Raw genomic sequence first — 25,485 nt, 5'->3', positions numbered from 1 at the left:
TGCTGAGATTGGAAGCATGAGCCATCCCACTAGCAAATCTTTCAATGCACATAAACAAAATACGATTCAATAGAAGATGTGAAAGTGGTATGTAGGTAAAAATGTAATTTTTTTCTATAATAATGTGGGTTGATTTGAATATGTATGGTCCCTATAAACTCATGTGTTTGAATGCTTAGCCCACAAGGAGTGGCACTATTAGGAGGTGTGGCCTTGTTGGAGGAAGTGTGTGTGTGTGTGTGTGTGGAGGTCATAGTTCAAGCTATGCCTGGTGTGGCAGACAGTCTCCTGCTGCCTGTGTAATATGTAACGTGTAATTTGTGGAGGCATATCTCATGGGCCCAAGCATAAATCTAAGGCAATACTTTTAAAAGTTATTGATTTTATATGTACATGTGTCTTGCCTATATGTATGTCTGTGAAACATGTGCATACTTGGTACCTACGGAGACTGGAAAAAGGATGTTTGATCCTCTGGGATCATGTGGGTACTAAGAATCAAATCCAGATCCTCTGGAAGAACCCCAGAGTCATTTTCCAGGTCTTAATACAACACTTTAAATTCATCTTTTTTGAGATTGGTTCTTATACTCTATCTAGCCTAGGCTAACCTAGAACTCACAGCAATCCTCCTGCCTCAGTTTCCCACGTGCTGGGGTTACAGGTGTAAGCTGCCAAATGTAGGTATAGATTTTTGTATATAGAAATGGAATAGCTGAAACTTATTTGGAAAAAGCTCTATTTGAAATTCCACAGTTAGATAATACAAGCTAGATTGCACTTTTCTATTTCAAAAGCACTTTGAGGCAGAAATAAAGGGCATTGATTGTCTCTTCTTATATGCAAGGGCTTTTGTCTTCTCATTAACTTAGCACCTAATTTTCTTTTCTTGCTTTCATTCATTCATTCATTCATTTCTTCACTCCTAGCTCCATTTCTCCCTCTATTCTCTTTCTTCTCCCCTGCCCTATTTACCTCCGCGGTGTCTGGGAGTGCTGGGGTTCCACCAGGCCAGGCTCCCAGTCCTCTTTCCTCTCTACAACCTACAATGTTTCAGACTCAGAACACACATGTATTAGGAGAGCTCCCAAATCATACTTCTCGGAAATGCTTGTTTATCTATTTGTATTTTCACATAACCCCCCTTTTTGAGATAGGATCTCTCTACGTAGTCCTGGCTGTCCTAGAACTCACTTTGTAGACAAAACTGGCCTTAAACTCACAGAGATCTTGCCCGCCTCTGCCTCCCAAGTGCTGGAATTAAAGACACACATCACCACGCCCAACTCTTCATCATATTTATCTGACTATACTGCCTTCTAACACTTGACCCAAAGCTTTGTTTCAAGCACACCCGTAAAGAAGAGCTCTATTACAAGACTGTGTCAAGCTCGGCCCAGGTATAACTGTAAAACACACAAGTGGACAAATAGAATTAGGGTATCCAGTACGATTTTGTTTCCTATTCAACATCCCAGCGCAGGTTTTAAGTAAACATAAAGCCAACTGGGAGAAACAGCCCAGGAGTGTAGGTAGTGTGAGACTTTATCCTTTCTTAGAGATACATGCAGCTGAACGCTTTGTGGAGGCTAAGCGGTCGCATCACTCGGCAGAACCGCTCCTGGGTCAGGCCCTAGGCATCCAGGAGGTTCCCCTTGGTCCCCGAGTGCACAGTGAGGGTCCTGGCTCGCTCCTGGTCCGGGGTACACAGTCCTTCAGTCTCGAGCAACCAGGACCCGCTCGAGTTAGTTCTCCTTCCTGGCTGGGTTATCTTTTCAGGCTGTCAAATAGGGAAAACCTTCTGAAACTCTGGATTGCGAGGACACAGCGGAGTACAAACTCCTGACACCGGGTGTTGTCAAGATGGCAAACTCAGTCGGAGCAGGCGAGCGTGCCCCGCACTCCCGCGCTCACACTGGGGTGGCGCTGCGTTCCCGGAGACAACCGCCTTCCCCAGCGCGCGGGCCCGGGGCGGCGGGGCGGCGAGGACCCCAGCGCGCTGGCTGACTACAGATCCCAGGGTGCCTCTGCCATCTCGCTCCCTCCCAGCGCCGGCCCCGCCTCCCCAACCCTTGTTGTTTTGGCTGGAAGCGCTCCGGAGGAGTTTCAGAGAAAGTCTGGGCAGAAGCTAGAGGCAACCGATCGTGGGAAGGGGAGGCAGAAAGACTAGAAGGAGGAGGGCCGGGGCCCGGGCCGCGCCTCCCCGAACCCGCCGCGCGCCCCCGGGGTGGGGGAGGAGCGGAGGGGACCGGACAGAGGGGTCCCTCCCCGGAGCAGAGCCGCCCTGCGCCTCGTCCCTGCACTGATCCCCGCCCTCATCGGAGGCTGGAGCGCAGACCCACCCTCCCGCCACGGACCCGCGACCTCCCCGACGCCCGGCGACGCCCCTAGCCTCGCCGCTGGTCCGCGAACTCCCTAGGCGGATCAGGACCTGTTCCTGCCGCGGCTGCTACCGGGACGCCGGACGCCTTCCCAGGCGCCCTTTTCCGAGCAGAGGGAAGGAGAAGATCGAGCCCCTCTCGGTGTGAAAGGGCCAGCGGGCGGAGCGGAGCGGACACCGCGCGCGGGCATTGTGTGTGCGCGTGCAGCGTGGGGTCCGCAGCGGGGAGCGCCCGCGGGAGGTCCTGTCCCCAAGGGGCGGAGCGCAGGGCTTCCAGCTCCCGGCTCCCTGTCCGGGCAGAGTCCCAGCCGAGCCCGACCGCTGCCTAGGCGGCGGGACGGCGCGCCTGGCGGCCAGGAGGGTGCACTGAAAGAAGGCCGGCGAGCCCTGGTCACCGCGGTTACCCGATCGGGTTCCTCTTCGGTCCGCGGGTCTGTGGGAGAGAGGTTCGATCGCCGACACAGGGCGCGAGGAGCCGGGCCGCCCCGTCGGGGGAATCTGAGACGTCCTCTGGGCTGCGTGTGCCCGTCGTGCCCGGAGCGCGTCCACCGTATCCACCGACCCCTTCGGTTCCTGGTCCTCGAGCCCTCACGGCGTGCACCATGAGCGGCGGCGAAGTGGTTTGCTCGGGATGGCTCCGCAAGTCCCCCCCGGAGAAGAAGTTGAAGCGTTATGTAAGTACAAGTCTGGGCACCGTCGGCCGCGGCTGCAGCAGCCTGCGCGCCGGGCTGGCTCTTCCACGAATCACGCCCTCCTCTTCCTCGATCCCTTTCTCAGCCGGCGGGCTCCGGACCGGGTGCGGTCCACTCCCACCCTGACGTCCACTCGGCGGCCAAACTTTCTCCCTCCATATTGCAGACCGCCTCCCTTGCAGGCCTCGTCGCCTGTTAAGAGGAGCGTAGATTTCCAGCTCAAAGCTGGCTGCATACTTTTTATTAATTCCATCTAGCAAGGGTGGGGTGAAACGGGGGGAGAAAGAGCATTCTTTTATTATTTGTATCAGATTCTCTTGGAGCTGTTAAATCTCCCCTCACCGAGAAACCGCGGAGGTAATAGTACTCTCGGGCTCTCGATTGGGTCTGCACCCGTTCTCCTTTGCGCCTCCAGGAGGTGGAGGGAAGTGAAGCGTGGACGCGAGAAGTGTTTAATATAGGCAAACTTCTCAAAATATTCGCTCAAGGGAAAGGGGAAATAAAGTTCTTAGGAGCCCTACCGTCTGCTTAGCAGGGTTCACATTTTCGTGGTTTTGCTTTGAGGGACACTGGATTTTGGCCCGAGAACCCTGGCGGTTTGATGCGACAGGAGGGCGCTGGGGGGAGCCCAGTGGCTGGTGTTTGGGCGTCTTAGACGCGCTGTCAAGCCCCGCAGAAGGGGACTGCTGAAGCCAACAGGGATTTCTTAGTGTTGGCGATTCTTTTCCCGGGCACCAGAACGGCTTAACTGGTATTTGCGTAATTGATTCAAGATGCTGATTGTGAGTTGACTGTGTTCACTGTTAGGAAAACTGTATCTTGAAGGAACCTATAGAGTGGAAATCTGTATCCTCATCAGGAGTCTGGGATCCTAAGTCTTTCTTCAGATCGGCTAATTTTACGATGTCTCCTGCCAGGAAAGAAATGACACTTTGTCCTGGTATTTGAAGCAAATATTTTTAGGGTAAAATGAGTTTTCCAAAAGCAAAAAGTGTACTCACTTAAGTAGAGTTTACCACCTGTTTTGATGAAACCTGTTTCTGGTGGAGGGGAGCCTACACCGAGTACCATCTGATTACTCGCTTGCTTGCTTGCTTGCTTGTGTGAAACCGGGCAATATTTATTTTCACGGAGCTCTCCAGCGAGTTTCTGGCTTACCTTCTGGTACAATTTATTACAGTCAAGTAATTTCATTGAAAGATGTGATTTGATAAATTGTCAGAGGGTCCCCAAAGATGTCTCCCCATCTGTCACGGTTTGCCTGAATTTCTTGGTAAAGATGGCAACTTGATTCCAAAAATTTGAGAGTGGCAGTGGTGTCTTCAGAATTAGTTCTAAAGAGACGATTGTGTGGGAGGAGATGAGGGGGGAGAAAATAGAGATAAGGCACTATTTAGGAAAGATGTTTTTAGGATTCTTGAGGAAACTATAGTACAATATAGTTACTGGTAAAGCAGTTCAGTGCATTCTTTCACGATAGTTATTGCCACACCAGAGATGCTGAGTTCTGTATTAGGCACCAGCCACTCGGTAAGCAGAAAAGCCTTGCAGGAAGGAAAATTGACAACTAAAAATGGTCTTAATAAGGGACAAATAAAATAAAACTGGACAGGTGGTATATACATGCTTATACCACCCAGCATTCCAGAGTCAGAAATGGTAAGCCCTGTGGTCAGACTAGCCAGGACTATGTCTCAAAAACAAAAACCACAAACACAAAAACAAAGTACAGTTGATTATTAATAAACATATTAATAATAAATATATGTAGAAATAAACTGTGGGTATATATGTGTATGATTATGTATATTTACATGTATCATTACATGACCACAGCAATTTTGTCCCATTCAAGTCCCAGTCATGCCAAACCCTGTTAGTTTCTGAATCAGGGAAGAGTGGGCGAATTCGGAGGCAGGGGTGGTGGGGGGTGTCTCAGATTAAGTCATAAAGTCTTTTCAGTCTATACTTTCTGTGAATTAGCTGAGAACTCAAGGAAGAAGAGCCAGTCAGACACACAGTGCCTCAGCCTTTGCTAAGTAGCTTTTAAAGTTTGGGGAACAACAAAGTCTTAAAGTAAGTGCAGAGGAAGTCAGTCAGAAAGAAGAGTGGTTTTTATCCGTGTGTGTCTGAGTTGAGTGGTGTCGATTTTTATAGATGCCTCTCAGGAGAAAACTCAGTCCCTAAATTGTGTTTCAGTAAGCAGAATGTGGAGGGAAGCCAAGGGTTTTCTTGCTTGGTGGAAAACAAGTGGTTTCTTTGAATGTGTGAGTGTGTATGAGTGTGTGTGTGTGTTGCGTGTGAGTATGCATGTAGGTATGTATACACATATGTGTTTGTGATGACCAGTGGTCAACCTCAGGCGTGTTATTCCAGTGGGCTCTCCACCTTGCTTTTCTCAAAGGGTCTCACTGGGCTGGTTAGTGAGATGGGGCATCCTCCTGTCTCCGACTCACCAGTGTTGGGATTACAAAGAGCAGCAGCTTGGCTTGTTACCAGGGAGCTGGGGCTGGGCTGAGTCTCTTGTGCATCTGTGGGAGGCGTTTTATCATTTGAGCCACGTCTCCAGCTGACTAGTGTTTTTTATACCTTAGTGGAGTAGGTGAGGATGACCCAGGATGGTAGTAGACAGGTGACTGCCAAGAGGATGACGAAGGGCTGCTAAGTGACGTTTTTCTGTCAGGGTTAGTCCCCAGATCTGACATCCTCAGATTACTGAACCTTTGACTTGGTGTCCATCAGGTTTTGTTTTTGTTAAAGGCATGAATACATGCATTTTCCTATTCTTTTCCTTTTTTTTTTCTTTTCTTTTCCTTTTTGGTGAAAGGAATCCAGCAAAATAGGCCAAAGAATGATTGATACTGGTTTTTATTTTTCAAATTTTTTATGTGTGTAGCTATGGGGGTAGAGCCCAAGGCCTTGAGTCCAGGGCCTTACACAGAGTTCCAGATGATCTGCAGCTGAGCTGCTCATCTTTCACACCGTCACGGGCTTTTTTTTTTTTCCTCCTTTTTTTTTTTTCTGATATGATCTCACTGCGTAGTCATGGTTGGTCTGGAACTCACAGAAATCTGTCTGCTTCTGCCTGCCAAGTGCTGGGATAAAAGACATGTGTCAGTATGCCTGGCAATATTTTTATATTTTTAAAAGATTTGTTTATTTATTTATTTATTTGTTGGTTTTCTTGAGACAGGGTTTCTCTGTGTAGCCCTGACTGTCCTGGAACTCACTCTGTAGACCAGGCTGGCCTGGAACTCAGTAATCTGCCTGCCTCTGCCTCCCAAGTGCTGGGACTAAAGGCGTGCGCCACCACTGCCCGGCATATTTTTATTTATATGAGTACACTGTAGCTGTCTTCAGACACACACCAGAAGAGGGCACTGGATCTCATTACAGATGGTTGTGCACAATCATGTGGTTCCTGGGAATTGAACTTAGGACCTCAGGAAGAGCAGTCAGTGCTCTTAACCACGGAGCCATCTCTCCAGCCCTGGCAATATTTTTAAATGTCTGCTTTTTTTCCCTTCTTTCCTTTTCTTTCGTATGCGCGTGGTTTTTTTTTTTTTTTTTTTTTTTTTTTTTGTGTGTGTGTGTGTGTACAATCGAGTGAGTGTGTGTGTCTGAGGGCTCGTGTGCGAGCCCCCGTGCACACTCACTTCCATGCCATGAAGGTCAGTGGACACTTGTGCTCTGGAGTCTGTTCTTTCCTTCCCCCATGTGAAGAGTGAGTCTCACGCTATGATTGCCAAGTGTAGGGGCAAATGCCTTAACCCTCTGGGCCATCTTTCTGGCCTGATAATGGTTTTTAATGAGTATATTCACCATGAAAAGCTTATCTTGGACGCTTGGACTGTAATTATTAAATGAGACTTAAGGGAGTTTAAGTATCAAGGCTCTGCTGGGAAGTATTGCCCGTGGGACTGTGACTTTTGTCTCGGTATTTGTTTGCAAACAAAAGTATTGGTAGAGTGGTCCAAATGACTGTGAAGGTTTGTAAGTGACAAAACAAACAAACAAACAAACAAACAAACAAAAAACAAGTTTTCGGGTCAGGGAGATGGCTTAATGGATAAATCGTTTTGTCTCATGCGTGAGAAGGTGAGAACTTGAGAGTTCTGTCCCCCAGAACTCATGTGAGAACCAGGGCAAGCAAGCATGGTGGCAGCCTAGAATGCCAGCAGTAGGGAACTATGCATCCTTGGGGTCAGGTCACCTGGCCGTTAGATTAGCTGGAATTAGCAAACTCCTACACTGAAGAGAGCTCCTCCATTAAATGAGATTGCCATTGAGAAAGACATTCAATGCCATCGGTGGGCCTGTGCACATAATACACCTGCTCCTGCACATGTGTGTGTCCATACACCTACAGACATGCACACACCACATGCACGTGCAAAAAAAAGTATTGATTTCATCATTAAAACCTTCTCAGAGTTGTGGCCCCTGATGAGTTCTGTACAGCTCCAACTTCCGTGTCCACTCTGTCTGCTGTCCAGTCACTGTCACAGCCATGTTTTCTTCCTTGCCCTTGTGCTCATCTGATAGAGGAACTTTCTCTCAGAGAAAGTAACAGGAGGTAAAGGAAGAGACTCCGGAGTCTCAGAGTCACTTCTTTCCTTTTGTCGGGGGTGGGGTGGGGGGGGGAAGAAAAGTAAGAGCTTTTTACGTGCGCCATCCTCCGGCAGCTGGCTGTGGTTTATCCACAGTGGGATGAACGTCCTCATGCTTTCTTTCAGTTTTGCTGAGTGACCTCCAGAGCTTAGTCACCATGGTCATAGAGTGGAGGGAACTCCTGCTATTCTGTACCCAGCTCAGCTCAGCTCAGATTTCTTATTAAAATGTAAACCTGCAGAGGCGGGGATGGAGCTCAGTGCACAGAAGTCCTGTGGTTGCGATCCAGCCCTTCTGAACCTGTCGCCCCCTCAGACCTGTAACCGGAACTTGGGAGGCAGCAGGAGGATCCAACGTTCAAGCTGAGTTTTGGCTGGGGGGGGGGGCACTGTGGGGAGAGCACACCTGATGACTGCAGTGTGAGCCTTGCAAGGACACAACTGCCTCTTCAAAGTTGTCCTCTGACCTCAACCCAAGCTCCGTAGCACAAACACACACACACACACACACACACATACACACACATACACACACACACACACACATACACACACACACACATACACACACACACACACACACACACATACACACACACACATACACACACACATACACACACACACACACACACACACACATACACACACACACACACACATACACACACACACACATACACACACACACACACACACACACATACACACACACACATACACACACACATACACACACACACATACACACACACACACATACACACACATACACACACACACATACACACACACACACATACACACACACACACACATACACACACATACACACACACACACACACACACACATACACACACACACACACACACATACACACACACACACACACACACACACACTAAGATCAGTTTTACTAGTAGCCTTGAGGCTTGCCAAGGCAACATCTAAAAAATATTGTCTTCACCGCTGTCTAAGCATTTGGGGCTACCGTGTGGTGATTTGGTACATGTATGCAAAATGTAATGGTCAGGTCAGGGCAGTTAGACTTCTCTCCTTAAACACTGTATTGGCAGCCATTGAACATCTCTCTTGATGATTTATAAAATACACATTTTGGCATATTTTCCTAAGGACTTATTTTAGAAAGTGATGGTGAGGGTTATAATATCCAGGATGCACATGACACATACATGAAACATCAACGAACAAATCCAATGAAAGGTTTTTTGTTGTTGTTTTGTTTTTAGAGCAATGGTGGACTTCCTGTCAGGATTTGAAATTTTCAGAATAAATGAAATTTTCAGAAATAAATGTAAATGGATAAATAAGTCCAGCTGGCCCTCACTATTGCTCTGCAGGGGGAGCTTGCTCCTACACACACAGTGGCTGGCCCAGCCAGCAGCTCTGGGCAGGTGTCAGTGAGGAGCAGGTGTTTCTTCTCAGTAGGAGAACCTGCCTGGGAAGCCGGGAGGGAGCAAGGTGGCCTGATAGCAGACAGCCCCTGAGCAAGGCCTCAGCCAGTTCTTGGGCGGATAATCTGTCACCCAGCTTGAGCTCTGTCTGCTGCAGCTGTCAATCAACAGGGCAGCTTTTGTCTGGACTTGGGGAGCAGGCCTCTAGTTCAGGAGAGGAGTTTCTCTCACTGAGTGGGCACCTGCCATCTGACATGGTGGAGAGTCTGGGCAGCATCTCCTTGGCTCAAGGATAACCTACGGTGCGTGCTAATCTGGAATCCCATGTTGTGGCTCTCCTGGACTCTTTCACGTTGCGACCCTCCAGCTGTCCTATTGAAGGACATTTTTCCTGGTTGCCTTTGTGTTAGTGATCATTCACTTCAGATTCCTGCCAGCTCCATCCCACCTTCCGAAGTGCGGCATGACCATTGTCTGTTAACACAGGTCTTTAACTAGCAATTACATTATGCTTTCCTACTTAGTTAATGAGAGTTAATTCTTTTGTGGTGCCTGGGCAGAATGGTAAGATGTGTAACACTCTCCCATTAAGCTTGCTGAATCCCTAAATACCATCATTACCTTTGGGGGATTCACAATTCCCTTTTGGATGGTAGTTTCGTTACCACTTTTTAACCCCCCCAAACTGAGTCCTTCTTTCTAAACTTGTACAACACTAAACAGGTACTCATTCACCTTTGCCGAGAACGGAAGTGGGAAGGTAATTTAGAAGCTTTTCAACTTTTCAACTCTTAGTTGGGAAAGTTATGGATACAGGCAAAATAAATGAATGAATGAATGAATGAATGAACAATAAATGAGAGGAGGGATAGTCCGGTGAAGTGGCTCTCATGCCTTTCTGGGAACAAGAGATTGCTCAGAGAATTCAGGTGCCACTTTTCTTTGTTCATTTTATGGTTCTTTCCAGTATCAGCGTGGCAACTATAAATGGTCCTGACATTGGGAGCTGTGTCATTTGCCGCGCAGATGGGATTATAGTAAAGCTGGAGGCCATCTGGTGGTCTCCTTCTTAGCCAACTGAGATCCAGTCACTTTCCAGCTTGGCCAGCCCCCTGAAGAGGAGCTGCTGGCATTTAGACACCATGTTCTCAAAGGTAGACAAGAGTAGGGGTAGCAGTTCTACTCACTCTCCTTGGCATCTGTCAGGACTAAAGATTAGAATTCTGCTGGTTTAATAAAAAAAAAAAAAAAAAAAAAAAAAAAAAGGACATCGCTTTTGTCTGGGGATGAGGTTTAGTTGAGTGATTGCCTGGCAGGACAGATGAAGGCCAGGGTCAGTCCTCAGCACTGCGTACACTGGGCATGGTGGAGTACACCAGGAATCGCTGCCTGTGGGAGGTGGAGGCAGAAGGATCAGAAATTCAAGGGTCACCATAGCTACATACTTTTTAAAAATTACTTATGAGCGGGGTATTATGGCTCAGACTTGCAGTCTCAGCAGCTGGGAGGTAGAGGAAGGAGGACTACATTTGAGACTGAGCAAGACCCTGTCTCAGGATAGTGAAGGATGAAACAGCTAAGGGCTTCAGAGTGCATTCTCCCAGCTGTGGGGGAAACTCAGGCTAAGGGTTGGGCTGAGCCTCTGGCCTCCCACCTGATCCTTGACCTGTCTGATCCTGTTTCCTTATCTGAAGGGGAGGGGAGGCCAGTAGCTCCAGTGGGGGGTGGGGAAGGGGGGGAGAGCACCAGAGGGCAGAGGGAGAACTACTTACTTGCTAGGCCTTATTGTTCTTTTCTGGTAGTTGTGTCAACGAGGTAGGAATTCTCTGGGCTCCCCAGTGTTTCTCTCAGCACAGGAGAACACAGACTCACAGTTGGCTTCAGTGTTCAGGTGCTGTGTGCACCCACAAGCAGTACCTGGCTCAGGATGGAAGGTTCCACGGCTTATCTGCTGGCTGAGTAAATAAACAGGTATTTCTGGAGCTTTGGTGCTGGGCCTTGTGTGGAATGCAGTGGAGGCACCTGTCCACTCCCTGCCTGTGAGGAGCTTCTGATCTGTGGAAACCGGCTGTATCTGCGCGAACATTTAGATAGCTTTACTCAGAGGTCGGCTGTGGAGCTCTCTGAGATTAGTTGCCAAATGAGGGTTACAGGTTGTAGCTGCCTAAGAGTTCAGACTGAGCAGGGAGGGAAGAGGATGACCCCAGAAAACTTCCCACCAGAATTTCAAGCTGTTCCAGGAAGGACTGAGGCGCAGCCCTCTGAGGTAGCAAAATCCCAGGGGAAGGAAGATTTTAGATGAACAAGGAGTTCTTAGGCATGACAAGAAGTGCCTCAGAATGCTCGAGCTTCGTGCTGGAGTTTGGATGTCAGCTGTAACTTCTCACTGGAGAAGTTTTTGTCTCTGCTATGACTTAATAAGGTTCTCATGGGCACCTAGCCACAGTGTGTTTTCTGCACTAAGAAGACAGAAACCCAGCAACCTGTGCAGTCACCTGGGCTTATTAAAATTCCAAGGGACCTGCGTTAGTTAAGATTTCTTTATGTCTGTTTTGAGCTAAGTAATTCGTTCTGGCAAGCCTTCAGTTTACAACAGAGAGGGAGCATGTTCGTGTGGGATGGTGAATAAAGGAGCCTTTGATTCATTAGCTTCTGAGCTGCTAGCGCCTGAACTTGGACTTTGGAGGCCATCTTAGCCCAGCTGTGTGAGGGCCAGCCAGTGTTGGAGGATGAGAATAACGCCATTGGCTTGCTTGAAAGCCCTTCTGACTGTCGATGGGGTGTTGGGGGTTCTCTCATTCACATTCCTGGCATTAACATGGTGGCCCGTTTCCATCCATCCTGAGCTCCCTCTGAATCTGCCATTTGAACTTGAAGTCACATTTCTGTGACTCTCTTTATCTCAGCCCTTGTGTTCACTAAGTACAGAAAGCTTGGGCTCTCAAGGCTCTTTCTCCTCTGCCCTGGATTAGAGCACAGATAAAATGAGTATTCTTTAGATCACTGAGGGGAAAGCCGTCCATTGTGATGTGCATTTCCACATTTGTTACATTTGTAGACTCTCTGCCTTCTAACATGCTGCGGGGGTGGTTTAGGAACTTTCAGGGGTTGTAGGCAATGATTAAGCCTATACAGTTGCTGGGAAAAGTCATTTCAGGAGCCATGGTTTTTTTTTGATAGATCATTGCAGATTCGTTCACATGGCACTGTATGTAAATAATACAAGGATTCATGAACTGGAAGAATCTTTTTATTTTAGACAATTCTTTTATCCATCTAGAGAGGCAGAAAAAAAAAAATCTCCCTATTTGAAAAGTTCTTTCCAAAATCATAGCAACGTGGTAACCTGGGCTTTGGCTGTCCTGCAGCCTCTCGGAGAGGAGAGGCAGGGCCCTGTAGTGCATATTTGGGCCTTATCTCTCTTACTTAGCTCTTGAAGCTTGCTGATTACAACTTGTAGCCGCCAAGTCCCGTCCTGCACCTTTATCTGGAACAGAAACTTTCCATGTGGCTCTGCCACCGTGGGCGCAGCACACGGTGGAGGTGGTGGAGGTAGAAGTTTGTAAGGGACAGAGCCGCAAGAAGGGGTCACGTGAGTTATTTACTGTTTTCCTACGGTTTAAGTTGTCCTTTCCTTGCCTTGGCCTGTTTTCCAGAAATGTTTGTCATTCTTCTAAACCGAGTTATCTTTCACTTTTCTGCTCTGGAAAGAATGCCGCATTTACTAACGGTTTTTCCTCACGTTCTTTTCCTCTTTTCTCTCACTCTCTCTGTGTCTTAGCTTCTTGCTTTGAATTTCTCCTTGCCCTAGATATGTACCTATTCTTAAAACAAAAACAAAACAAAACAAAAAAAAACCCCAACATCCTAAAAGGGAGGTAAGGACCAAATTACCACATTGTTTTTTGAATTTAAACAATATACTAAAGTCTAAACATTTCTTTTCCATTTAAAAATCCCCCATCATTTTTTTAAAGGAAGAAAAATACTAAACTTTGCTTTAACTATACTATTGTGTTTCCTTCCTCCCTTTTTATTTATTTTTTTTGCTTTGACTCATAGTTTAAATCCAGCTTGATGCGGTCTCTGGTCTTCTCAAGAGTATAGAGCACATGGAAACCTGGCAGCTCCATTGTCTGTCAGGAGAGAGGCCTGACCCCTGAGGAGAAGGGGGGGGGGGGAAATACCGAAAAGCAAATAAGGCTTTAGTACTTACTCTCATGACACTAGATTAAATTGAATTTATCTTAGCATTAGATCACTACATGAAATAAGCAGATAAATGGAATTTTGTTTCTTTAAGAATTCTTTAGATTTATTTAGTTTTACATGGATGGGTGTTTGCTAGAATTGCTTGTCTGTACCACGTATGCCTAGTGCACATTGGTGGAGTCCAGAAAAAGCAATCAGATCGCCTGGTACTGGAGTTCTCATAGCTGTGAGTCACCTGCCATGTAGGTGCTGGGAACGGAACCTGGGACCCTGAAGAGCAGTAAGTGTTCTTAGGTGTTGACCCACCTCTCCAGGTAACTGTAATTTTAGTTAGGAGGCCTGTTTTCTCTGATACATACTGTGACACTAGGGATTTTTGATAGCTTGGCTTATTTTTGTTGTGGTTTCTGTTGTATTTAATGCTTTGGCTTGCCTGTTGCTGTAAAATTCTTCTTGTCAGAGAAAAGTAAGTCTGTCCCTGTTGCTGGAGTCCTCAGGCCTCAGCTCTTAACTTGTGTTACTACTGTTAGGTGGCTAAGACTGGAGCAGTAGTGGTAAGTCTACTCAGTAGGCAGCTTGCTTCATCCCTCCTGCTACACAGCCTTTAGTTACTGGTGCACTGGGAAATGTGGCTGGGCTACTTCTGACTAGCAGGACTCCGCCCAGAGGTGACTACCAGATTAAAGAATTAGCAACTCTAGTCCATAGCTCAGCCTCCCTGTTGGTTCTCTGGCCAGAGTCTAGTAGCCAAGATTTAACTTCTGCTGGTTGGCAAAATGCCACTCGATTCATAGTCCACAAGCACTTTAGCATTTCAGTTTGGGATGAGAAACACTTGGGAAGTGTGCCACCTTCCATAATTTGAGTTCTGATTGTGGTGTGGGGCTTAGTGAGGAACGACGGCCTTGTTCAGTTAGGGAGGTATTATTAGAACCTCCACCCTCAGAAGTTATAATGGATCTGACAAGTTCTCCCCGATAATTTCTGGTTTAAATGGTTTGAAGCGTTGAGAGAAAGTGATAGAGGGAGTACTAAGTACTGGCGGAGGCAGTTCGATCTAGTGCTACCGTTACCTAAAGCCTCCTCATGGGATATGGAGGTCATTTGCCCCTAGAAAAGGGCCAGAATCAAACAGATTTTAGGGAGTAGTATCCTTGTTTCTTGTTCCGTAACAAGCTTGTCAGGGGTCAAACTTATCAGTGTACAGTGCTCCAAACAAGAGCAGCAAGCCTTGTGCTCCAGTGTAGTTTTCAAGATGGTTTTCATAATGACCCACAGAATGCACAGTAAAAAGAGAGTGTGTATTTATTTCACTCATTGCTTCATTTATTATTCTTCTGTATTTGTGGCAGGATATTATGTCTCAGAAGGTATCTACGCTTTGTCTAAAACATAGAATAGGACTTTGTGCAATCTTTTGAACAGCTTTTGGGCCCAGAATTCTAAATCACCTTGTCCAGTGCCTCCTTAGCTTTCTGGTTCTTTCCTCTCAGTGTGTTTAGTGCCCTCTGGCTTCTCATTTACTCTGCCTTTGATTTGCACAGCAAAAACATTTACTATTGCATATTCTTTTTTTTTTTTTCAATTGTCACATCTCTTCCCCACTGGTGGAGAAGAGTCCAACCTCCTCATTTTACAGGGAATGAAAATGAGCCACAGGGAGACTAATCAATTTGTCCAAGGTCATACAACGTAACCAGCTGTCCCACCAGGGTCAGATGTGTCATGGCTCAGGGCAAATCCTTTACTCACCCGGTGAGATCTGAGTGTAAGCAAGGCACAGTGAAAAACTCAAAAGAAGAGGCCAAGGGGACATTGCTGTCACTTCCAAGAGGTTGTGTGTTAGTAGAGGACACGCATGTGCTCACACTCACAATCCTGTGGTGACTCATCCTGAGATGAGTATGAGATGCACTCACAGAATTCAGCAAAAAGGAAGTGATTCAGGAATTCAGGAAGGCTTTGTAAGGGGAACATTTCTTCAGAGTTTAATTAGGGACACTTTCAGAAGTGGGAGCAGAACTACAGAACCTTGGCAAATTACTCCCTTTTCCAGCTACTCTTGAGTTGGTAACGGAGGTGTGGCTGCTGGCGCTCTCACCAGTCAATACCATTTCCACTAACTTCTACCATGGAGCCCCTTGTTACCACATTTGGGGATGTACTATATAGTTCTTCCATGAAATTCTTGGGTATTTTGAGGGACACAGGTTTGTAGTCTGCTTAATTCCTGGAATCCGTAAGTGCTTCAGTCTGGCTTTTCATCCATTGTGAGATTGTATACTCCTTGAAAGTTTAATAAAAGTCCTGTGCTCAGGTGGGCCTGCTGGATCAGCTTTAAAGAAAGACTTCTGCCACCAAGCGTGATGATCCAGATTTGATCGCCAGAACCCACATAGCTGAAGAAGAGAATGGACTCTGGCCACCTTCTCCTGCTCACAGGCATAAGATATAATAATGTTAAAACAAAACAAAACAAAACAAAACAAAACAAAAGGCTCCGAGCTCTCAGTTTCATAAGAACTTTTAGAAACTTACAAGTGTTATAACTTGATTTCTGACCTGTAAAACTTGTCTGTGAGTCTTGATGCATAATTAAATGCCTTCCAGTTTTATACTGATAATCTGAGGCTTCTCTCCACCCAGTCTTATGAGTTTAGCTACTTAGATGCTCTACAGAAATGTCAAGGGCCTGTGCCAGCATTCATCCTTCAGACTTGGTCTCCCTGTTGCGCCCTCAAGTGGACAGCACTGAGCTACCCACTGGTCTCTCAGTACAGCCTTGCAAAGATCTCTTCGTGAAGGGAGCCAGGCAGCTCTTCTGAAATGGGAAATCTAATGGTGTCATTCCCCCATGGACGGACGTTGGTTCTGCTCTCCTTTGCTCTTGGTGATGCCTAGGCCTTCCCCTTGGCTCAGCAGGCTTAGTTGTCATGTGGCACTAGCACATCTGTCCACGAGACATGTTGTCACATTCCTCAGCCAGCATCTGCCTCAGCTTTGCTGGACTTTTGTGTTCCCAGTTGTCCCCAAGACTTGTCATTCTGGGTTGTAGCCCCCTCCTGGAAGTCTTGGCCTTATTTTTCTATTTCTACAACGAGACTAATTTTTGCTTATTCTTCTCTCTGCCAGCCATCCATCACCAGCAAAGACACAGTGTGCAAGACTGTTGTGTCGTTAGTGTAAAACTGACGGCTCTTGGTTGTATTTACTTCTATGCAGCTGTTCATTTAGGACTGTGTGGTATGGGTGGGTAGCATGCTGTGCTCCAGATACTTCTTCTCTAGTGGGATCCCCTTGGATATAAAATGTAAGAACTATGGTGGCACATGTCCCTAATCTAAAACTCCTGGGAAGCTGAGGCAGGATGATTTCACGTTCCAGAGCAGTGGGGAACTACAGAACAAGTTCTAGACTGGCCAGGGATGCATAGTGAAAGCCTCTGCCAACAAACCAAAAAGAAATAGAAAGTGAAAAATTAGGTAAAGGCTGAAGACGTCAGTGTGATAGGTAGGGAGAACTGACTGTTGCAAATTGGAAAATTGTGTGAACATATACACACATATACAGATGTAAAGGGGAAAGCAGAATCATATTTTGCAATATAAATATAATCTGAGCTCAACTTGTTAAAGTATCATAGTCACCAAACACTGTTTCTTTTGTGTATGGTAGGTACATCGATATTGAATGAACAAAAATACTTTGCTGATAAAGTCGACAGCATATGTCAGCTGATGGATCAGGACAAAGGCAAGAAGACCACTCAGCTCTCAGTTATGTGACACTTGTAATCACCCAGGTGGCTCAGAGAATAATCCTAAAATGTCATTGTGTAGTCCCCAGGAATAGAACAAGTCTCAGAAAATTAGACTGATATACTTAAAACACATATATTTACTACCTTATATAGAATCATTGAGAAGTTTATGATTTCAAAATGATTGCCTGAGCTGGCTTACTAACAGGCACATTTCTTGAGACAATTTGACATATGTTTGTGTTGGGCTGGGATGCCTGTTTTGCCCACCACAGGGGACATTTGGCTGTGTCTGAAGACAGATTTCTCTTGCAGCATTGAGTAGAATCAGGACTGAAGCTCCTGGGTTGCATAGTCCAGTCCTGCTGTCACAAACCATTGCTTGCCCCACCCCCATCCCCACCCTCAGTGTGAGTGGCGGTGAGCTGCCCTGTGTAGAGAAGCCCTCATTAGGTCTTGTTCTTACACTCCTGCTCTCTGTTGGCTTTATCTCCCTGTGATTCAGCTGGAAGCTGCCTCTCAGATGCTGAGTCCTGTTGTATGCCTGGAGTCAAAGCATTTCTTTACTCTGGTCAAGTTGAGAAGAACAGTCACTTAAGAGGCTGAGTTTTGAATACTGCAGGCTGTGAAGGGCTTTATGTGATAGGCATAACCCCTCTCCAAAGAAGAATCATAACCCAAATACTCGTTTTGCCTTTCTCTCCCAGCTAGAGCACAGCCTATTGTTTGGGGGTGGGGGTGCTGAGTCATGCTTTTATCCATGAGTTTATCCGTGCTTTTTATTACCTCGTGGCTGGCAGATCACCATTCATTGTTCATAAGCTGCCCAGCTTGTTTACTTTTTATAAATTACATGTAATCAAGCCCTCTTGCAGGTCTGGCTGCTGTAATTGGCAGTCCCCATCGAGCCGGGCTGACCAGTCTACATTTGTGCTGACTCCCATGCTGGGTACGTGTTCTGATCGCCAGGCTCACTCACCTCCTCCACCTGTATTGCAAACGGAAGAACGGAGAGAGACTGCTCCTGTCGCTCCCAGGTGTGATGGGACACCTCTCTAGAACTGGGTGGAAAGCTTATTGTTCTTTAGTTTAAGATAAATGAAGGGTTGGAGAGAGTGGTCCTCAGACGTCCAGGTTCATGACATCACCTGGGTTACTTCTAAAGTGAAGACTTGCTTCATTCCCTTTTCCTATCTGACGACTTAGCAAGTATAGGTAAAAGTCCAGAAACTTTTAAAAACAAAAGAGCCAATGGCTGGGCAGTAAGGAGTACTTGCTGCTCTTCCAGAAGACAGGTTTGTTTCCAGCACCCACATCAGTGGTTTCTGGCCACCTGTAGCTCAGCTTCAGGGCATCTGCTAATCACACATGTGGCATATATATACACAGACAAATAACACATGTACATAAAGAATAATTTTAAAAAGCAAATACTTATACATTTTGTGTATCTCTGTGGGGTTTGTGGATATACATATTTGCGTATGTGCATATATGTGTACCATGGAGGAGAATGGTCTATGCCAATGTCTTCAGTTACTCTCCACTTCATTTGTTTGTTTGTTTGTTTGAGGCAGGATCTCTCACTAACCTGAAACACACTAATTGTCTAGACTGACTGGTCTATAGGTCCCAGGAATTCCCACTGCCTCTGATTTTCCTGTATTAAAGTTACTGATGTACACTGCCATACCTGGCTTTTTTTTTTTTTTTTTTTTTTTTTTTTTTTTTTTAATGTGACTACTGGGGTTCTGGACTCAGCTACTCCATAGAGATCATCTTACAACTAAGCCCCCGCCCCAGCCCTAGAATCCCACATTAAAAATCCGAACAACCCTGATTGTTTGATGTAGGTGGACCTCAGATAATAGTTGTGGAAATACTGATCTTGGTGAAAAAGGGAAAAAGAAGAAAGAAAAATCTAATAAAGGCAAATATTATTCACATTGGAATGGGAAAACTGAATCAATGCCCAGAACACTCCACTTCGCTTTTCGTTTCTTTTTGTTCCTTTGAGCTGGGGATGGGGTGGGGGATAGAGGATCCTGGGAAATACTGGTGCTTACTTCACTTCGCCTCTTTTGTTTCAGTTCATTTTGTTTTGCTGTTTTCTCATTGTGATTGACATCAGCTGATCCCTCCTAAAGGATGTGCTTAGATGGCAAAAATAAAAGAGAATATTCAGAATGGTTAGAATTAAAAAGTCCTAAGCACTGCTAAGACCTCAAAAGATGCTGAGTCAAAGAAGGAATTAAGTTGACACTCATTAGACAAGAATGTGAATCCATTCCAAAGAGGATGCAGACTTTGTGAATGGCTTAGAGTTGAAGAGGAGAGATGAAGAAGGATTAGTTCTTCTTCATCAGTTCTGGTTATTCTGGTTATAGGATCTGAAAGCGTATTATTAAAGTCAGATTTCCTGGAATAGTTCAAAATTCAAATACCTTTTCCCCTGCCTGTTGAAGACAGGACAACTGCCTAGTACTTCTTTTTCCTTTTCAGATTGATTGGTTCAGTTAGCAGCACCAAACTGGCTGTACCTAACGACAGAAGTCAAACCTCCTATTTTTCAAATATATATATATATATAATCCAAAGTCCACACTCAAGAATGAGAGGCAAGAGACACAGTCTATTATAGGAAGTCACCCTGGAGAAGTGGACCAGGCAAGAGTGACTGTTTAACCCTTGCAGAGGAATGAAGCCATTTACTCCCGTGTCCTAATGAACTCCTTTTTCATGTGGAAAGCTGGTTTTTGTTGTTGCTGTTACAGGATTTCCTTCAGAGAATTTTAATGTTCTGTTCAGTTACCTCACAGAGAGATATTGGCTACAAATATTAATACTGGTTTGGGAGATAATGTATAATGCGATGGGTGCCACCCACCTTTATTAAACCGTCCATCTTGGCACCAACACCTTTGCTTTTCCACTAAGTATGTTCCTTAGAGCGCTTAGGCCTTAGAGTTGTGCTGACTACATTGCCCGTCCATCTTCCCTCTTTTTTCTACCTTCCACCCCTCCCCGCTCTCTCTGTGGCTTACTTGCTCAGGAGTGCTCCATCTTCCTAAGGACCCTGCCCATCTGCCTGCAACATCTCTGAGCATCTTTGTGTCTGCTTTGTAAGTGTTGATGATCATTACTGTCATTAGAGGAAGTGGAGGCCACGCCCGTGCACTGCTCTGAGCCCAAGTGAGTTGGGTTAGTAGATCCGGAGCTGCTGAAGCAAACAGGAGGGTTATGGCGACATGCTGGTGGTGACATAGAGCTGGCTTCTCCCACTGATGCTGGCAACCCAGGAAGGTGCTCTTCATGGCTGCCACTCTGCTCTAGGCACTGAAGACCAAGTAGAGGAGTGTTTCTTTTTCCAGGTGACATGATACCCTTGCTGTTTGGCGCTGAGGTGCTCATATGCTTGTTAGATGCTGCTTCTCCTCCTCCTCCCTCCTCTTCCTCCTCTTCCTCCTCCTCCTCTTCCTCCTCTTCCTCCTCTTTGTTGGATGCCTCTTACTGGCCTTAATATTCCTGGTTTAGTTTCTGGACCCTATTCCATTCCATATATATTTTAACCAAGAGGTGGGGTTTCCAGTGATCCCCTTATGTTGACAGGAAATGAGTCTTAGTGTTTCTGTTGGGGGTGTGGGGGGTGCTAATCAGGAAATCACCCAAGTATAACTTAAAAATGCCTATAAACTGAAAGTGCCGCCACTCACAGTCTTCCTTTGGGGGTGTAGCACGTTAAAAAAAGTTAAAAGACATTACATTAGTAGATTTATTGACAATGGCGTTATAAGCTACTAAAGGGAAATACCCCCACCCCCAGGCCTACCCTATCCTGTCCCCCTAAGTTCCCCTCCTAACTCCCCCATCCCCCCTTCAGAAAGGATTTTATGTAGCCCATGGGGAAATGTTTTTTTAATTAGACTTATTGTTTAACTATTCTGTATTTATTATATATTTATGTTTTTATAACTACCTATTTAAATAGAATATGTACATAGACTGATATACTATGTTGGTATTTGATTTTAGGTAATAATATTCTTAATTTTGAGACAGAGCTATGATGTCACTGTGCAGCCTTGGCTGGCCTGGGACTCTGTAGACCAGGCTGGCCTTGAAGTCAACAAAGATCTGTTTTTTGTCTCCCTGGTGCTGGGATTAAAGGTGTGCTCCATTGTGCCTGGCTTAAGTCATTAATCTTAATGTTCCCAGTATATTTAAATCTTTAAAAAAATCTATAGCTGAGGAACTTTTTATTTTGCTTCATAGTTATTACTTTTTTTGTTTGTTTATCCATCTGCCCATTTGCATCAGAGTTTAACTGAAATCAGAGTTTGTCGTGTTGCTGGTCCATTCCTAAACCTTAAATTCAGTGTACATGAACTGATTTTTTTTTTTAAAAAAAAAAAAAAAAACCACATGTTTTCTAACTCTGAGGGGTTTATTGAAACAAGTTAAAAAAAAAAAAAAAAGAGATTGGAAAAAAGTAAGAAGTGCACAGACCTGGTAAACATGTTGTCGGCAAAGGATCTTACGGGCAAGAAGACCTCTTCAGGACCCGTGTATAAAGGCTGCCTATGGTGGTGCATCTTGTAATCCCAATACGCAGGTAGTAGAGGCTGATGGTTCCTGAGGGCTTGCTGGACATGGTGAATTGCTGTCTTGAAAACAAAATGGAGGATGACCGCGGAATGACACCTGTGCGCATGCGTGCACATGTGCACACACCACACGCACCGATAACGGCCGTTTTTCTTATTTTAACGGAGAAAAATTATATTGTTCTTACCATTTTTTGTTTTTCTTTGAGACAGGGTCTCATTGGGTAGTCCTGGCTGGCACGGAAGGCTCTATGTAGATCAAATAGACCTAAGATAGTGAATGTCTTGTGTCTGTATGGATGTGACAGCTGTCAGTAAGACATCTGATGACCTATAGCTTAGGCAGGAAGGAAATAGGAGGTGGGACGTCTGGGAGGCAGAAAGGATTCTGGGATAACGACAGGCGCGGGAGAATCTCCAGGAAGATAGAGGAGACAGACGCGTGGTACCTGAGCACAGGTAACCAGCCACATGGCAGAATGTAGGTTAAAATAAATGGGTTAAGTTATGAGCTAATTAGAGAAGAGCCCAGCTATATGTCCAAGGTATTTGTAATTTGTAATATTGTAAATGTATTTTGAGTCTGAGTCTTATTCCTGGGAGCATGGGGCTGGGGTCAGAACCACCAAACCAATACACTCAGACTTGTACCAGTCCTTTGGTAGATGTTTCTTGGCGGGGTGGTAGGCATGTATCGCTATAGCAACTTCTTTCTGAGGCGGAAGTTTAAACTGTTGTGAGATTGGCCTCCCAACTTCCTGCGGAGTCCCATTGACTCCAGGTAGACCCTCAAAAATGCTAGGGTTGTAACTGGATCACCATGGCCAGTTTCTCCCCATACTTTTTTTCTTGGGCCTAGCATTTCAGGACAAGCGCCTTCCTACTGAGCCTTCCCCCCGCCCAATTCCAATCTTCTTCCTGTTAATGAGAAAAAATGAAGCTTATTGAAAATGGAAGCCCAAGAAATACTTTAAAAACAAAACCACTTACTTACTCCAGCAGAGTTAGACTAGAATTCGAATTCAGCTTCCAGACAGACTGCTTCTTGGACAGCCGGAGGCCCCTCCCAGCCTGCCGAGTCTTCCTCCTAGGAAAGTAGACATTGCTAATCTTCACACAACAAAAGAGCCAGCCTTTTAGGGGCCCCCAAAGCAGCGGCAATATCATCCATCCATCCAAGTTGCTTCTTTAATTTGTTAAATGTGGTTGAAAACCATTTTATGTTTTATTTTGATACAGGGCTTCTTGTAGCCCAGGCCTCAAATCTCAGCAGTTGAGATAGCCTTGGTCTCAACTAAGGGACGTTGCACTTTCTCCCTACCCCCACTCCCAGGCTGGGCTCGCACGCATGAGTCACCACGGCTCTTCGGCCATTTGGTAGTTCATAGAGTTAGTGTTCCTCCTTGTTCTCAGCTCATCCCTGGCATCTCCAGCCAGCCTCCAGTGGCAGTGTACTGCAAACCCAAGGGGCTCGACGCCTCGCGAAGTACTTCTGTGGTACTTCCACTCTTACAGCAGGAAGAAGGTGATTTTATTTGCGATTTGCACAGCTGACCTATTCAGATGATCTTACTGTTGTATACTTGTGGAAATCCCACACACCTTTCCTGGCCCTGAGGAACAACTTCTTCCTGACTTCAGAGCTGTATTTAATCCTGAGCATATCATGTGAGAGTGAGTCACCTTGGTGTGGCGAGCAATCCCGCTCATACCTTCCACCACCTTCACGGCAGCTTCTGAAACTGAAGACCTTGGCTCATGAATAAAGTCTGACATGGAGACTGCTTTCAAACCTGAGAACAGAAGTGAAACTTTCTTCTCTCCCTCTCTCTCCTTCTTCCCCTTCCCTCTCCCTCCTTCATCTCTGTCTCTGTGCTTTCTCCTCCTTCCCTCCCTCCCTCCCTCCCTCCCTTCCTTCCTTCCTTCCTTCCTTCCTTCCTTCCTTCCTTCCTTCCTTCCTTCCTTCCTTCCTCCCACCAGTGTTTTTTAGTTTAGCTGCAAACGAAACTGCATAACTTCATCTCTGAAATGTGGACTATGACTGGAATGTCTGTTCAGACAAGAAAGCAAATGTTTTTCTGGGGAGGCAGGGAAAAGGGGGATTGGCAATTTTAGGGTAGTCTGAGTTTTCGAATTCAGACTAATTGAGCTGAGTGACTAGTTGTTTTGTGATATCACTGTGTCCCCAAAAGACAGGCTTTCAGGGTTCAGGGGATAGTGTAGAAGGCACGCATCACTGTTACCTGATACGGTGGGTAACCTCTACTTCTATTTCTTAATTTGTACAGTGCAACCCACACCACTGGAAGTTATTTTAAAAGCTTATAGTCCTTGTCAGAGGCCTTGAAATCTTTAGGATACTTTCAAAGACTGTAAATTATTAATGATCCTTTTTATTCAAGTAGAGTGAAGTATGAGGGCCAGTGACTTATTCCCAGAAAGCCCTGCGCTGTCCCCTCCTGTGCTTGTCTTAAACTGGCCATTCTCCAGCCAGCCTCAGCCTTCTCTCTTAGCCAGTGCTGGGCACGCCTTGTTTTAACCTGCACAGGTTCACTTCCCACAGAGTGGAGGAGGGGGCCCTGTGTGCTGCAGGTCCTGGGCTAGCCTTATTAACATATTTTGAATAACTGTATTGGAATGTGTGCCAGCTTTGCCAGGCATTTGGAAACCTGCCAGGCAGCAGTGGGTGTTTCTGAGAGGACCGTGGAGATGTGAGCCTGCAATCCTTTTTCTTTTCGGTCATGGAAGAGAAAGATTTTAGAACACACCGCTGTTAGACTGTTGCCCTCACTTTCCCAACAACCTCTTTCTGGTTTTGTTTTGTTGTAATTTTGTGTAAATTTGGATCTTCTGTTTCTACCACTTTTTTTTTTTTTTTTTCTTTTTTGATGGGGTGTCACTCTCTAGCTGGGAATGGCTTGGAATTCATTATGTAGACCAGGCCAGACTTGAACTTTTGAGTGATCCACCTGTTCTGCCTCCTCCCAAGTGTTGAGACTACAGATGTGAACTACCACACCCAGATTTTTTATTTAATTTTTAAAAAGTATCATAGGAGATATTTGGTAAGCAGACCTTTGTCCATTGAGTTTGAAGCTTTTTCTGGGAGGAAGATCTTCTTCTGGGAGGTTGTATGTATTTGTGTGTGTGTGTGTTATAAAGACCCAAGTTTGGGGTTATCCTCAGCTATATAGAGAGTTTAAAGTTAGCCTTGGCTACATGAAACCCTATCACCTGCCCCTCCCCCAAATTCCATTTAGAATTGAGCATCTAGAGAAGAATTCTGGCCCTATAAATGAAACTGTGGTATTTGAAGTTGGAAAACTATGTGTCCAAGGCTGACAATACTCCTAGTAGCCCAGGCTAGCCTCAAACTCTGGCATTCCTCCTTCCACACTTTCCCAGATGCTGGGGTTACAGATGTCAGCCACTGTGCCGGAAGCCCACCATTTTTAATGGATATTTTAATGAGCCACATGTACTCATATTGCTGTCCTCTTTTATCCAGTGTGCTTTCAAGTGTCTAGGTTGGGATTATTGTGTGTTGAGCTCTTGTCTAAGCTCAGTGTCTGACTTGTAGTTTTGTCAATACTGCCTGTAATTCGCATGTTTATATGGCCACCATTTACAATTTAAGAGGGGAAACGTAAGTTTGGTTTTTCCTAACTTTTTCCCAATTCATTTATAACTAGACTGTTAAAAAAAAAACAACAACAACAAAAGAAAAAAGCAACCAAAAACCATTGTGAGTCTGCATGAAGCAATGCGTGTTGTTGGTGAACACCTTTCAGTATTTCAGAACACCAAAT

At 45.6% G+C, this 25,485-nt stretch overlaps 1 protein-coding gene across 3 annotated transcripts in view; it reads left to right on the top strand.

Annotated features, from left to right (window-relative positions):
• The first annotated feature begins 2,075 nt into the window (after positions 1–2,075).
• Gab1 (GRB2 associated binding protein 1) overlaps positions 2,076–25,485 on the top strand; it is a 108,434-nt gene continuing 85,024 nt past the window's right edge. The window contains exon 1 of one of the 3 annotated variants that reach the window (XM_034522542.2): positions 2,076–3,054. In XM_034522542.2, the coding sequence (XP_034378433.1) occupies positions 2,983–3,054 (72 nt within the window). In that variant the 5' untranslated portion in view covers positions 2,076–2,982. Of the gene's footprint in view, positions 3,055–12,550; positions 12,693–25,485 lie in introns of those variants that run through there. The other 2 variants (XM_034522543.2, XM_076915448.1) reach the window with 2 other exon arrangements.

Source organism: Arvicanthis niloticus, chromosome 18 (genome assembly GCF_011762505.2).
Source record: "Arvicanthis niloticus isolate mArvNil1 chromosome 18, mArvNil1.pat.X, whole genome shotgun sequence".
NCBI classification, from domain to species: domain Eukaryota; kingdom Metazoa; phylum Chordata; class Mammalia; order Rodentia; family Muridae; genus Arvicanthis; species Arvicanthis niloticus.
The sequence above is the reverse complement of the archived record's forward strand: the minus strand, read 5'-3'. Positions and strand labels throughout refer to the sequence as shown.